The sequence below is a fragment of the Garra rufa genome, chromosome 16 (genome assembly GCF_049309525.1).
Source record: "Garra rufa chromosome 16, GarRuf1.0, whole genome shotgun sequence".
Classification (NCBI taxonomy): Eukaryota; Metazoa; Chordata; class Actinopteri; order Cypriniformes; family Cyprinidae; genus Garra; species Garra rufa.
In genome coordinates, this window is record NC_133376.1 from 32,080,016 (window position 1) to 32,095,615 (window position 15,600).

Genomic DNA, 15,600 nt, shown 5'->3' on the forward strand with positions numbered 1-15,600 from the left:
TGAGCTGCACATTTTGAAATGGCAATATATATTTAATTAAATCACTGTCTGCTCGATATGACTAATGCATTAGGCCATTTCTCAATATTGGTTTTATTTTATATCCCATGCAGTCCGGTCACTGTAGATAAATAATCTGCTAAATGACCACTTAAAGACATGACTGTGTACAGTGACCTGGTTATGTTTTGCAGTTCAGTATGCACTGAACATAGCTCTTTGCTCAAAATAGACTGGCATTATATATATAATGGGCTGGATTAAAGTGTAGGACAAGGCTTGTACGGTTATCCACCATTATGCGCTGTATTCACACAAATAACTTCCAAAACATGAATCTGTCCCGCTGCAGCCCAAAATAGAACTTTATAAATACATCAAAACCATACAGTTTCTCTCTCACATCCCTGCATATCCCAAAGCTATTTGAAGGTGAGAATGCTGGTTTGCTTCAGCTAGTTGACCTGAAGGTCTGCAGAGCATGTGTGCACCCTCCATATCACCAGATACACACCAGGTGTGCTAATCACCCGCAATTTGGCGGACGTCCAGCAGGGGTCAGCATGCATCACCCTGTTTAAAGCATTCTGTCAGGTAGTGCCTGGAGCTCAGGCAGCAGAGCCATGCAGCCTGACAACAGCAGTTCAGCCATGTGGAAAAGAAAAACAACACCCGGCTTCACCACAAAACCTGCCCGACATAATCTACCCCTGTGCACATGGATATCCATACATGTTTTCCTCCAATACACTGTCCAAGAACAAACTTGCCTGCAGAGTGCAAGGAAAGACAGGCTTAGGAGCTGCAGTTTACAGACAACACTTTACTGCTTTAGAATGATAAGGAACTTTGAGCAAGGGAATTGTGCTGCGTTTAGGTATTTAGACTATAGACAAAGAGGGGGTTTCAAACTTTTTACTGGTAAGGACCACCAAACATGACAATTTCATTTGTATAAAAAGCGTTTATACTGGGTAAGAAAAATATTAATTGTGTGTGTGTACTACTGTTAAAAAAAGTTTGGGGTGAAAAAAGTCTCTTATGTTCACCAAGGCTGCATTTATTTGATTAACAAATACAATAAAAACACTGATATTGTGAAGTATTATTACAATTTGAAATAACAATTTTCTAGTGTTTACACTGCGTGAGAAAAATATTAATTGTGTGTGTGTGTGTGTGTGTACACTACTGTTAAAAACATTTTGGGGTGAAAGAAGTCTCTTATGCTCACCAAGGCTGCATTTATTTGATTACAAAACAGTAATATTGTGAATTACTCCAGTCTTCAATGTCATATTATAATTTAGAAATTATTTTAATTTGTGCATTTGGTGCATTAATAATAATAATAATAATGGTAATAGTATTGCTTTTATTATTATTATTATTATTATTATTATTATTATTATTATTATTATTATTATTATTAATGTTAAAAGAAGTTGTGTGGCTTTTTTTAGAGAATTCAAAAGGACATCTTTACTTTATTTTATTTTATTTTATTTTATTTTATTTTATTTTATACCTCTAGTGTTTGAATGGTAGTGTATGTATACATTTTTTTACTATAACAAACTGTCATTATAAAATAATTAATGTGTTTAATCTGTACTTTAAATAAATAATTTACTTATTCATTCATTCATTCATTATATTCTAATTTAATTTATTTTAATTTTATTTTATTGAATTTAATAATTTTATTTCTTTTTATTTCATATCTAAACCCTAATGTTTGAATGCTAGTGTGTGTACTGTATATGTTTTTGTTTTTTATTATAATTGTCAATATGATAAATTAATGTGATTTTGTACTTGCTAATAATTTATTATTTTATTTTATTTTATTTTATTTTATTTTATACCTCTAGTGTTTGAATGGTAGTGCATGTATACATTTTTTTTACTATAACAAACTGTCATTATAAAATAATTAATGTGTTTAATCTGTACTTTAAATAAATAATTTGTTCATTCATTCATTCATTTATTATATTCTAATTTAATTTATTTTAATTTTATTTAATCATTTTATTTCATTTTATTTCATATCTAACCCCTAATGTTTGAATGCTAGTGTGTGTACTGTATATGTTTTTGTTTTTTATTATAACTGTCAATATGACAAATTAATGTGATTATTCTGTACTTGCTAATATTTTATTTTATTTTATTTTATTCTATTTATTTTATTTTATTTTATTTTAAAGTCTAACCTCTAAATGTTTAAATGGTAGTGTGTGTATGTTTTTGTCTTTTACTATAACAAACTGTCATAAAACATTGAATGTAATTATAACCAGTTATTTCTGCTGAAAGCAGACCGAGAATACAATAAAATCTAATTTAATAATATAATAATATATAATATTATTATAATTTAATAATATACTGTGATAAACACAAAATAATTGATAGGTTATAGCATAGGTTAGCGTGGTCATGCTGACAGCTCTTAAAAATACATTTGGTAAAATTCCCTCAAAACAACCTATTACAGCACTCTGAAAGTCCCTAGACTACAGTTGGAAAACCCCTGATCTTGAAAAACAATCAATCAATCTAAAAAGAGCTATCAGTTCATGACAAAATAATCAAACATACCATACACATGCAATGACACACTTTGCCCTGGTCATGAAGAAAGCCTTAGTCTTAGTATTCAATACTGCTTACAATGGGAGAAGTTATTTAAGCTGTTCAACCTAAATAAATGACTACTCGAGTCAGCACAACGTAAATTGTGTGCATTCATGCATCTTTCTCATATACATCACCGTCAGAAACGTGATGAGGTGGTGCAGCGAGAAAACTGACCTGTGCATGTGAAAAACTTGGACTCTCCGACGCTCAGCTCCACCTTTTTCAGCGAGATTGACACCTGGAGGACACCTGGAAAACAAAGAAAAAGAGACAGAGAAAGATGAGAGAGAGGTAGCAATCAGAAATTCAGCACACGAACTGCAGGTACAACAAGAACGCTTCACATGTTCCTGCCACAGAAATCACACCAAACCACAGGCGGCACAAAAAACTGTCTTTGCAAGCGGGAGAGATGAGAGGGTACAGGGAGACTTCTATAAGCCCCCTCCCAATCACTTCAATCAGGCTAGCCAGCCTGGAACATCTAGCACCTGGTACAAAAAAATAAAAAAGTAAGAGAAAGAAAAGGACACGAGACAGACAAAGCTTTGATCTGTCTTTCCTTTTTTATATATATATACGTGGACTATTCTTGCATTGCATTTCAATCTCAGGGAGGAATCCACTGAGAATGAACTGTACCCACTGGTTGCATCATTAATTTGTAAGCATTGTCTTTGTTATTTTAGCATGTATTCGACTAATTTAAAAACATATGTGGAACTTGAACCTTTTTTCCACACAATAAAAGTGTACAAAGACCAGTGGTGTGCAGAAATGGCAAAAACTGCATATTAATCTGTATCTACTGCAATAGAATTATCTGTGAATTTGCATAGAACCAAATGTGGGTCAAAACTAATGGAGGAACTCTAGCAGGCACAGCAAGCTCACTGTTCACGATACACAAAATATTGAAAGAAAATCCTAAATCAGGGCTGCCCAACTCTGTTCCAAGAGATCTACCTTCCTGCAGAGTTCAGCTCCAACCCTGATCAAACACAACTGAACCAATCAATTGGGATCTGAATTAGCACTTGATAATTACAGACAGGTGTGTTTGATCAGGGTTGGAACTGAACTCTGCAGGAAGGTATCTCCAGGAACAGGGTTTGGCAGCTCTGTCCTAAATACTGAACTGGGGGTGGGGTGTTTATATAAACATACATGAACACATCATGAGAATGGTGAGGAATCAGCCCAGAACTACGCTGGAGGATCTTGTCAATGATTTCAAGGCAGCTGGGACCATAGTCACCAGGAAAACCATTACTAACGCACTACGCCGTGAAGGACTCAAATCCTGCAGCGCCCGCAAGGTGCTCAAGAAAGCACATGTACAGGCCCGTCTGAAGTTTCCCAGTGAACATCTGAATGATTCAGAGGAGAACTGGGTGAGAGTGTTGTGGTCAGATGAGACCCAAATCGAGCTCAACTCAACTCGCCGTGTTTAGAGGAGGAGGAATGCTGCCTATGACCCCAAGAACACCACCCCCACCGTCAAGAATGGAGGTGGAAACATGCTTTGGGGGTGTTTTTCTGATAAGGGGACAGGACAACTGCACCGCATCAAAGGGACAATGGACGGGGCCATGTACCATCAAACTGAAAATGGGTCATGCAAGGGTTTTCCAGCATGACAATGATCCAAAACACACGGCCAAAGCAACAAAGGAGTGGCTCAAAAAGAAGCACATTAAGGTCCTGGAGTGGCCTAGCCAGTCTCCAGACCTTAATCCCATAGAAAATCTGTGGAGGAAGCTGAAGGTTCCAGTTTCCAAACGTCAACCTCAAAACCTTAATGACTTGGAGAGGATCTGCAAAGAAGAGTGGGACAAAATCCATCCTGAGATGCGTGCAAACCCGGTGGCCAACTACAAGAAATGTCTGACCTCTGTGATTGCCAACAAGGGTTTTGCCACCAAGTACTAAGTCATGTTTTGCGAAGGGGTCAAATACTTATTTCACTCATTAAATTGCAAATCAATTTATAACTTTTTTTTGAAATGCGCTTTTTTGTTTTTGTTACTCTGTCTCTCACTGTTCAAATAAACCTACCATTAAAATGATAGACTGATGATTTCTTTGTCAGTGGGCAAACGTACAAAATCAGCAGGCGATCAAATAATTTTTTCTTCACTGTATCTCTGAGAGAAACTGACTGTCTTCGGAAAAGTTTAGATGGTATTTTCTTTTCATATTATATTATGCATATTAAAGTAGTATTTAAAAGCACAGCGTTGCTTTGTTTACAGCAGTAACCAATAAAACACTGCATTGCTGCTGTTCCATAAGCGCCACCTGCTGTCAATTTGCATTCTCATTCAGCCCGTCTGCTGTTTCAGTTTTCGTGCAGATGTTTTATGTCCCAGAAACTTTTTTCCCAGGAACATTTTTTCCCCCAGACCTGTTGATATTTGCACTTCCACCAAGATTAGAAAAATGGTAGTTTGGACTTCGCAAGTTCGACTCAGGAATGTGAATTCCCGGTAACAGGATGATGCAAATTGTCCGATAATACTGCAAATGGAAACATCTTCTGTTTCATTAAAACATATTAATAGCCACACACATTACAATAAAACGAAATTATATCAAACACCACTGCCTCTTTTCGTTGTCATTTAAACACATTAATAGCCGCAGCAATGTAGTTCAGATCCTGGTTCCTGCGGTGGAAACACACCGAATACCGCCCCAAAGTCCCTAGTTCCTGGGTAAAGTTCCTACAGTGGAAATGGGGCTATAATTTCACAAAGGTCAAACCATTATTTAAAATTTTCTACTGTTTCATGCATAAATTGTGATTCATATAAAGGCATAGTCAGGGGAAAAAACATGATAAACCATTTTTCATTAATATTAGTCATACTTCCTTTTTTAGTAGCTTTATTTAAATGCACACACACACACACACACACACACACACACACACACACACACACACACACACACACACACAAACAAACATGATAGATTAATTATACAGTAAGATTCATGAGTAATAATCAATAAATAAAATGGCTTCAGAGACACGCCGTTGCATTGGAGTTTTAAATATATTCACTTTTCATTTGAACTTTTTCTATTATTTGAAAACAGGTTTTGAAGTTATTATTCTTGGCTTCCCTTGTGACCATGCGTGTCACTCACCAACTTTTATTGTATTGTACTGTAAGCAGCTTGAGAATGCTAAACAAGTCCTATTGTGTGGTGTGCATTAAAGAAATATGTGCATGTGAGTTTGGGACGACATAAAGGTGAATTATTAGGGTGATTTGTTCCTTTAAAATGCTCATGATGCATCATGATGCAGATGAAATCACCATGTTCTTCCACCCACAGAGCCAAATCATACAAAGGGGACAGTGGGAGGTCCAGGTTTCCTCGTTAAAAGTGGTCTGTGAATTTGTGGCTCAGGTAGAGGTGAGAGCAGCGGACTGCATATGAATGAGAAAACCAACGCATGCAGGAGCTGGAGCATGAATGTGCGAGAAAGCGGACAAACTCTTTGAGCCGGAGGTCTTTCTGTTTATCCGAGAATGACCAACTCGAGTTCTTTCTATGATTTTCGCGCATCGGCATGCAAGAGTCAAGAGCAAACTGGACACACGTACACACTCACGAACACACAAAGAAACACACACTGACGGAGCTCATGGGGGAAGCACTGGCATCTGGCGTAATGATTAATTACAGCACAGTGGGGCTGGAGCTAGTCATCTGGATGGAGACAAGTCTGAGGGTATGTGAGCTGCTGCCCGTAGCAACCAGAATATAATTACTCCCCAAGACTACTTTGAAAAATAAAAAAAACCCACAAGCATTCTCATTATGATTTTTTCCACTTATCGTACTGTTCAAACAAGATTACATATTTGATGTCACAAGCTAATGAATGGAATGACACTTAATGTAGTGTAGAAATGATTTGAAGATTTTATTACACTGTACGCTTTGAGTCGAGTACTTTACCACCTGTAATCAAAGTGCCTGTATCTCACATTTATAAAACATTGGTAAGGGAGGATGTTAGGCAAACTGCCTGTGCTGCATGTGCTTAAGCAGATTCGCACTCCTGGAACACATTTCCATGCGTTTGATTTTTCCTAAAGCAAAATTCACCTCCAGAAATTTCAGTCAAAGAAAATGTGTCACAGTGTGTCAAAGAAAATGCATAATTCATGAATATAAACAGTGGTCTTGTAAATTTTGCACACATTTGTAACAGATAGACAAGTATACAAATGAGCCATTAAAAAACAAACCAGCCTATAAATGGCAGAGGCAGATTATTTTTTTATTTTCTGTTATTTTTGATTAATTAAAGTTATTTAATGCATATACTGTATGTGTACACTACCATTCAAAATTTGGGATCAGGATTTTTTTTAATCAGAAATAAAGAAATATTTATTCATTTATTTTTTAAAATTAATACTTTCATTCAGCAAGGATGCAATACATTGATCAAAAGTGACAGTAAAGACTTTCACAATTGTTACATTGTTACTTAAGTAAATTTACGTAAATGCTAGCATAACAGGAATACATTTTAAATACATGAAATGAATTATTTAATTTGTAATAAAATTATACCATATTACAGTTTTTACTGAAACAGTGACCAATAATCCAGCCGTTCAAAAGTCTGGGACCAGTTCGATTTGTAATGAAGTCGCTTATGCATTTATTTGATTCAAAATACAGAAAAAAAAAACAGTAATGTAGTGAAATGTTATTACAAAATAAAATAATGGTTTCTATTTTAATACTTTAAAATATAATTTATTCCTGTGATGCAAAGCTGAATTTTCATCAGTCGTTACTCGGCTTAAGTGTTACATGATCCTTCAGAAATCACTCTAATATGCTGATTTATTATCAGTGTTGGCACAGTTGTTCTGTTATGCAAAGTATCAATATATATATATATATATATATATATATATATATATACACACACTTTTTTTTGATACTTTGTGATCCTTTCAGGATTCCAGCTGTATTTTTGAACCAATAAATGCAGCCTGGGTGAGCATAAAAAAAATAAATAAATAAAAAAAAAACCCATAAAAAAATCTTAATAATCCCCAACTTTTTTTAACAGCAGTGTATTTATATAGATAGACAGATAGACAGATGGATGGATGGATGGATGGATAGATAGATAGATGGATAGATGGATAGATGGATAGATAGATGATAGATAGATAGATAGATAGATAGATAGATAGATAGATAGATAGATAGATAGATAGATAGATAGATAGATAGATAGATAGATAGATAGATAGATAGATAGATAGATGGATAGATAGATGATAGATAGATAGAATAATAAAATAAATCAAAAACACTTTTATATATTCTCTCAGTGGTCATTCTGACATACTCTCACTTGTCTGTTTTATCTCATGCTTAGATCTCCTTAGTTTGAGCTCTGATAGCGTGTGAGGTTATCTTTGACAACTTCCCTCGCAGCCAGAACTGGAACTAAATGTAATTAAAGCAATTAATTACTTCACACTCACACGAGAGACGGTTCTCTGATTAAACCTAACTGTCTGTCAGCCAAATAATCTAATTAAACTGATATGAATCAACAGTCATTGGAGCAAAAATAGAGAACAGCAGTTTTTTCACCAATTTACGAGCTGAGATAATGAAAAGAGAAACAAAAAAGGACACTATTGACAAATCAGACCACCAATAGGGAAGATCCAAACTTTTTGGCATTAAGCACATCTATTTCAAGCTGTGGAACACAACAAGTGTGTTGTGATGGTAGAGTGCAGCTCTGTGAAACGGAAAACAGAAGAGCGCGGGAGTTGTAGAGACGAGGTGCCAAAGCAATTAGATGTGCAAATGGAGAGAGCCAGCCACAAATGTGCAGCCAGTGCCAGAATAAATAAGTAATGCCCCAAAATATCAATACCTGCCAAAAAACAAAAATAAAAAATTACAGGGACGCAGCAGCACAAACTTCCATAATGATAACTAAAAGCCGGAATGCAAAGTGCATGGGTCCACCTAATAATATTTGTCCACGCGGGACCCCAGACCAATAAAAACAGTCTGAAATCAATGGACGCCTGAGGTGCAGACATAATTCTCTGCTTTACTGTAATTTTGTGGTGTGTTTGTCATTCCCAACAAAATGGCTGTGTAGAAAAAGTGAGTTAGCTCTAATTAAGCAGGCACCAGTGCAAAGCCCCCAGGCTGAGCGGCTACACATCAGTCATTTAACAGTTCACTATGGAGCGCTATTATTCCTCACTGCTACTGAGATTTTCGGATCTTTAGAATGAATCAGTCCAACTGAATCACAAGACTGTCTGAACTTAAAGCTGTTTGGCTACTGTACCACAAGTCAGACACACACCCTTCTTAGCGATTATCATGAAGAGAGAGGGGACCTCACGAAATAACAACCCAGGCTCATGTAAATGCATGCCTCTATATACAGTCAAGCCCAAAATTATTTATACCCCTGGCAAATTCTGACTTAAAGTTACTTTTTTTTAACCAGCAAGTTTTTTTTGACCGGAAATGACACAGGCTTCTCCCAAAAGATAATAAGACGATGTACAAGAGGCACCATTGTGGAAAAAAATATTTCCAAATTTATGTCCAAAATTATTAATACCCTTTGCAAACTGTCACAGTTTATGGGAAAATCCAAAGTTCTATACCATTCCAAATAGTCCAAGCTGTTCTAAAGCATCCTAATTACCCTGATTCATTGGGATCTCAGAGGACGTGGTCAGAAGCCAAAAGTGACACCTGTGCTGGCCAGGGGGATAGTGAGAGAGGTAAAAAAAGAATCCAAGGATCACCACCAAGGCCATCCTGATGAATCTGGGCTCTGCTGGGGGCAACATGTCAAGGCAGACAGTCCAATGGACACTGCACACTGCTGGGTTCCACGGACACAGACCAAGCAGGACACCACACAAAAGCCTTGCAGAAGACTTCTGGTCTTCTGTTTTATGGTCAGATGAAACAAAAATTTATATGGTTGGCCACAATGATGTAGCCTTAATTTGGCGTAAAAAAGGAGAAGCCTTCAACCCTAAGAACACCATCCCCACTGTCAAACATGGTGGTGGGAACCTAATGTTTTGGGTGTGTTTTTCAGCCGGTGGACCAGGGCACCTAATCACAGTAAACGGCACCATGAAAAAGGATCAATACATCAAAATTCTCAACAACAACATCAGGCAGTCTGCAGAGAAACTTGGCCTTAGGCACCAGTGGACATTTCAGCACGACAACGACCCAAAACACACAGCAAAAGAGACATGCAAAAAGCTGTCCAGCAATTATAGGAAGCGTTTGATTGCTGTAATAGCCAATAAAGGCTTTTCTATTGATTACTGAGAATGGTATGAATACTTTTGTACATGCCACTTTTTGTTCCAATGTAAATAAAAGATCAGTTATATTTTTTCCTCAATGATGCCTCTTGTACATCGTCTTATCTTCTGGGAGAGGTCTGTATCATTTCTATTAAAAAAAAAAAAAACTTTCTGGTTGAATAAAATTAACTTTGAGTCAGAATTTGCCAGGGGTATGAATAATTTCGGGCTTGACTGTACATTTCTGCAACATTTACACACCTTACTGCATGTTGCGCAGCAGTTTCAAAGTGAAATGTCCAGAGAGTGGTGCTAAATCCCACGTTCAATTCGTGACCATGGCAAGTTTTTATTACGCTGGTACAAGCACGTATTGCTGCATTTTTATTATGCTGCTTAAGGTACGTATTGCGGCTGTTCAGAATTCAAATATCCAGGGAGTGTCGCTAAAGGTTAATGCTCTAACGTGTTAGACCAAACCCAAGCCTAAACCTACCCGATGCAAAAGTGATAGAAAAACGCATTTGTTAATGCTGACGGGTTATTTTAACTTTGTTATTTGAGATTTGTCGAACCATATATAGTTTCAGGGGGTTCATACCAGAGCTCTTCATCGCTCAAGTGTACCGCCTAGGGCTGGGCGATTCTTTCAATTTTTTCGATTAATTCGAATTTACGTTTTAAGACGATATAAGTTTTTATTAAATCGAGGTATCGCGATTTTTTTAATAATAAAACAAAAAATATATATATATGTATTCAGAACGGAAAACAACGCGTTCTGGTAAAATAACGTGAGTCACTAAGGGGACATGATTAGCTGCTTGCTAGCAAGTTAGCCTGTTACATTACAGTACATACAATTTCACTTACCACATAAACAGAGTAGAGAGATGATTGAAGACAATGGCGAATTATTTGCATATCAGGGCTCTAGAGTGCGACCTAATTTCTCAATGGTGCGACCCGCTGTTCAAGGGCAAAAAGAAACTACTACGAGCGACTATGAAAAAATATTTAGGAGCACCATGTGCGACTGACCCGACCAGCATATTTGTATTTGCGCTGAGTGGAGCTTCAAAGGTTTCTATGTGTTTTGCACGTTGACTAATGTATCTCAAAGTGTAGAGAGAGTGTAAATAAGAGACTGAATGGGCAGTAGCTTTGTTTATTATAATAGAGCTTTGTGAATATCGAACTAAGATGAGTGACAGCTTTTAATCATTTTTAAGGGAGTTTGTAAACGAGATATTGATTTATTACAACAGTTAAATAAACAAGAAGTTATTATTAAGTGACTTACATTGTCTGACTATAACACTATTGCCTGATTTTGCTCTATTTCGTCATCAAAAGTAATCTGAAACAAGTCACAGCTGAGCCGCTGCGCATCTCCACTCAAACACAGCGGTGTTTCGTTTATGAATGAACGTGCGTTTTTAAACGAATTTAGTGAAACGATTCAATTTCCCATTCATAAAGAGTCACTTGCTTTATTCTTGAATGAACCATCCGTTCAAACGAATCAAATGAATGAAATGATTCAGTAATTAAATCAGTGTCTTACCACCACCTGCTGGCAAATCGTTTCAGTTTTTTAAATCATTTAATATTTCTGTGTTCAAAATTGTATATTTTTGTATATGATATAAGTGCAAGAGAAAAGCATGGCAATATATATTTTCCTCCCATCTCATATTTATTTGTCTTACAAACATTTACTGTGTCTGGTATGATAAGAATGGGGCCTGGTGGAAAGCGATCACTGATGCAGTTGCAATGTATATTGCAAAATATATGGTGCCCATATATATTGTGGAAAAACTGGGGTTTCTTTACATGCTAAAAGAAGTAGGGGGGAAAAATCGATTTAAATCGTAAATCGGATTTTTTGTGAAAAAAATCGGGGATTTTATTTTTAGGCCATATCGCCCAGCCCTCGTTATTACTCTTTATTTTAGATTATATGATAAATTACAAATTACTTATATACATACTTTTTTACTATTTTATATTATATTACATTATTATAAAATACTTATTACTATATATATATATATATATATATATATATATATATATATATATATATATACGATACACTTAAGGGGAAAGCCTCAGTGCTTCGAAAAGCTTCATTTTCCCATCACTACTAAATTAATAGGCTACAATAAAAAATAAAATTACCTGAATTAAAGTGCGCGACGCCATTTTGATTTTAGTGGAGATGACGTCTTTCCGGTTTGAGGGTGGAGGTGACGTATTTCCGGTGGAGCGACCTCTGATATATATATATTATTTATATTTATTATGAAGTTATTGGTCCTTTTTTAAAGCTTGGCACTACCTGGTCACCATCTTTTTTTCGTTGTATGGAAAAGAGAAGTGTGAACATTTATCAAAACGTCTCATTTTTGTGTTCCTTGAAAGAAAATGTATTTTTCCTTGATACAGTTTGAGTAAATGATGACAGAATTTGCATTTTGCTGTGAACTGTCACGATAAAAGGCCCAAAGTCACATTCCTCATAACAACAGTGAGACAACACAGATTTCAAATGAAAAAGGAAAAAAAAATATTTTTCTGATTGAATATACTCCTTGTTCTTGGCACAGGACACCACGCAGAGGAGTGGGCACAGCTCTCAGCTTAGCAACAAGGGGTAGCAACCAGCCAGTAGCAGAGAAGAAGCGAGCATTGGACTCAAAACAGCACTTGTTATTCGTTTCATTCATTCTATATCTTCATGTAATGAAGTACACATATATTTTAGTGTAAATCTCCATAGCAGACGCAGCGGCGTATCGCATCGCTGCATCAGATTCTCCCTCAGCCTGTTGTGATAGAATGCAGAGCACTCTGACTTCTCATCTCAATGGTGACTGAGGCTGTGTTCACAGTGTAATGATAGAGATGATTACAGCACTGCTGCGGCAGTGGTTCACGTAACCTGGCAACAGTGTGATCAGACAGGGCAGGGTAGATTGAATTATTAACCCGTATTCTGCTGATGTGTTCCTCGTCAACCTGCACTCGCTACTCAGACTGACGCTGCATAACTCGCCATATATTACATACCGCAGACGCTAAAGGCACACTTGTTTGTACACCCGGGCTAGCTTGGGTTATTTATAGCGCGTGTAATATTTAATATCATCATTTAGCGCTAGTTGAAGGTCAGATTGGTGACCTCGCTGAGGCTCATTTGGAGCTGCTCACCATGACCAAACAGAGCACACAGCCAGGACATGCTTCAGTACCTTGGCAGAAAAGATACAGAAAAAACTGCTGACTGTTTAAGGACCCTTTACGATCACAGTAATTCAATTCATAAAGGGCCCAAAATGAAAAATCTGTCATTATTTACTCTCCCTCGTGTCGTTCCAAAACCACATGCTGTTATTTTTTTCTGTGAAATGCTAAATAGACGTTATTCAAGAATTATTACCTGTAGTTCTTGCCATATACATACAAATCTAAACAGAGCAAAAATGTGCCATAAAATATAATTTAAGTAGTTAATGCATATGTTTTAAAGCCCAAAACAGACTAAAATAAAAGTCATTATTCTTTCAACATCCAAAAATGTATTGTTATGTTAACTACATATTTGAAATGATCTAGAAATTATTTATTTTTTATTCAAAAATAAAAATTCTGTCATTATTTACGTTATTTACCTTGTTTCGTTTCAAAACCACATGCTGTTATTTTTTTCTGTAAAATGCAAAATAGACGTTTTTGCCATAGTTCTTGCCATAGACATAAAGATCTAAACAGAGCAAAAAAAGAGCCATAAAATATAATTTAAGTAGTCAATACGTATCTTTTGAAGCCCAAAACAGACCAAAATTAAAGTCATTATTCTTTCAACATCCAAAAATGAATTATGTTAACTATATATTTAAAATGATCTTGAAATGATTTATTTTTCATCCAAAAATACAAATTCTGTCATTATTTACTCACCCTTGTGTCGTTCCAAAACTGCATGCTGTTATTTTTTTCTGTGAAATGCCAAATTGACTTTTTTCAAGAATTATTACCAGTAGTTCTAGCCATATACATAAAAATGTAAACAGAGCAAAAAAACAGCCATAAAATATAATTCAAGTAGTCAGTACATATTTTTTGAAGCCAAACAGACCAAAATTAAAGTCATTATCCTGAATCTAGGCCATATTTGTTTTCATTGTCCAAAAATGAATTATGTTAACTATATATTTGAAATGATCTTGAAATGATTTATTTTTCGTCCAAAAATACATTTTTTGTCATTATTTACTCACCCTTGTGTTGTTCCAAAACTGCATGCTGTTATTTTTTCTGTGAAATGCCAAATTGACTTTTTTCAAGAATTATTACCAGTAGTTCTAGCCATATACATAAAAATGTAAACAGAGCAAAAAAACAGCCATAAAATATAATTCAAGTAGTCAGTACATATTTTTTGAAGCCAGACAGACCAAAATTAAAGTCATTATCCTGTATCTAGGTCATATTTGTTTTCATTGTCCAAAAATGAAATGTTATGTTAACTATATATTTGAAGTGATTTATTTTTCATTCAAAAAGAAAATTTCTGTCATTATTTACTCACCCTTGTGTCGTTTCAAAATCCACATGCTGTTATTTTTATCTGTGAAATGCAAAATAGACTTTTTTTCAAGAATTATTACCTGTATTCTTGCCATATACATAAAGATCTAAACAGAGCAAAAACAGTGCCATATAATATAATTTAAGTAGTGAATACGTAAGTTTTGAAGCCCAAAACAGGTCATATTTGTGTTCAACATCCAAAAATGAATTATGTTAACTATATATTTGAAATGATCTTGAAATGATTTATTTTTCATTCAAAAAGAAAATTTCTGTCATTATTTACTCACCCTTGTGTCGTTCCAAAACTGCATGCTGTTATTTTTTTTCTGTAAAATGCAAAATTTTTTCAAGAATTATTACCAGTAGTTCTTGCCACATACATAAAGATCTACACAGAGCAAAAAAAGTGCCATAAAATATAAATTAAGTAGTCAATACATATGTTTAAGCCCAAAACAGTCCAAAATTAAGTCATCCTGTATCTAGGTCGTATTTGTTTTCATCATCCAAAAATGAATTATATTGACTATATATTTGAAATGATCTTGAAATGTTTTATTTTTCATCCAAAAATTCTGTCATTATTAACTCATCCTTGTTTTGTTCCAAAACACAAAATTGACTTTTTTCAAGAATTATTACCTGTAGTTCTTGCCATATACATAAAGATCTAAACAGAGCAAAAAAAAAAAAGTGCCATAAAATATAAGTAGTCAATACGTATGTTTTGAAGCCCAAAACAGACCAAAATTAGTCATAAGTCATTATCCTGTATCTAGGTCATATTTGTGTCCAGTGTCCAAAAATGAATTGCTGTGTTAACTAACTGTTTTTTTCTGTGAAATGCAAAATTAAAAAATATAATTTAAGTAGTCAATACATATGTTTTGAAACCCAAAACAGACCAAAATTAAAAAAATGAATTATGTTATGTTTTAGAGTACAAACTAAAACAAAAACTCTTTCAGATGTCCATCTCATCTCTCTA

At 35.2% G+C, this 15,600-nt stretch overlaps 2 protein-coding genes across 13 annotated transcripts in view; one reads left to right on the plus strand and one right to left on the minus strand.

Annotated features, from left to right (window-relative positions):
• The window catches only part of dlg3 (discs, large homolog 3 (Drosophila)), a 161,196-nt gene that overhangs the window by 79,937 nt on the left and 65,659 nt on the right, over nucleotides 1–15,600 (plus strand). The window lies entirely within an intron of this gene.
• The window catches only part of LOC141288972 (neural cell adhesion molecule 2-like), a 50,315-nt gene that overhangs the window by 28,157 nt on the left and 6,558 nt on the right, over nucleotides 1–15,600 (minus strand). The window contains exons 3-4 of the mRNA XM_073821169.1: nucleotides 12,872–12,957; nucleotides 2,821–2,895 (exon numbers count right to left, since the gene is read on the minus strand). Of these exons, the coding sequence (XP_073677270.1) occupies nucleotides 2,821–2,895; nucleotides 12,872–12,957 (161 nt within the window). The remainder of the gene's footprint in view (nucleotides 1–2,820; nucleotides 2,896–12,871; nucleotides 12,958–15,600) is intronic.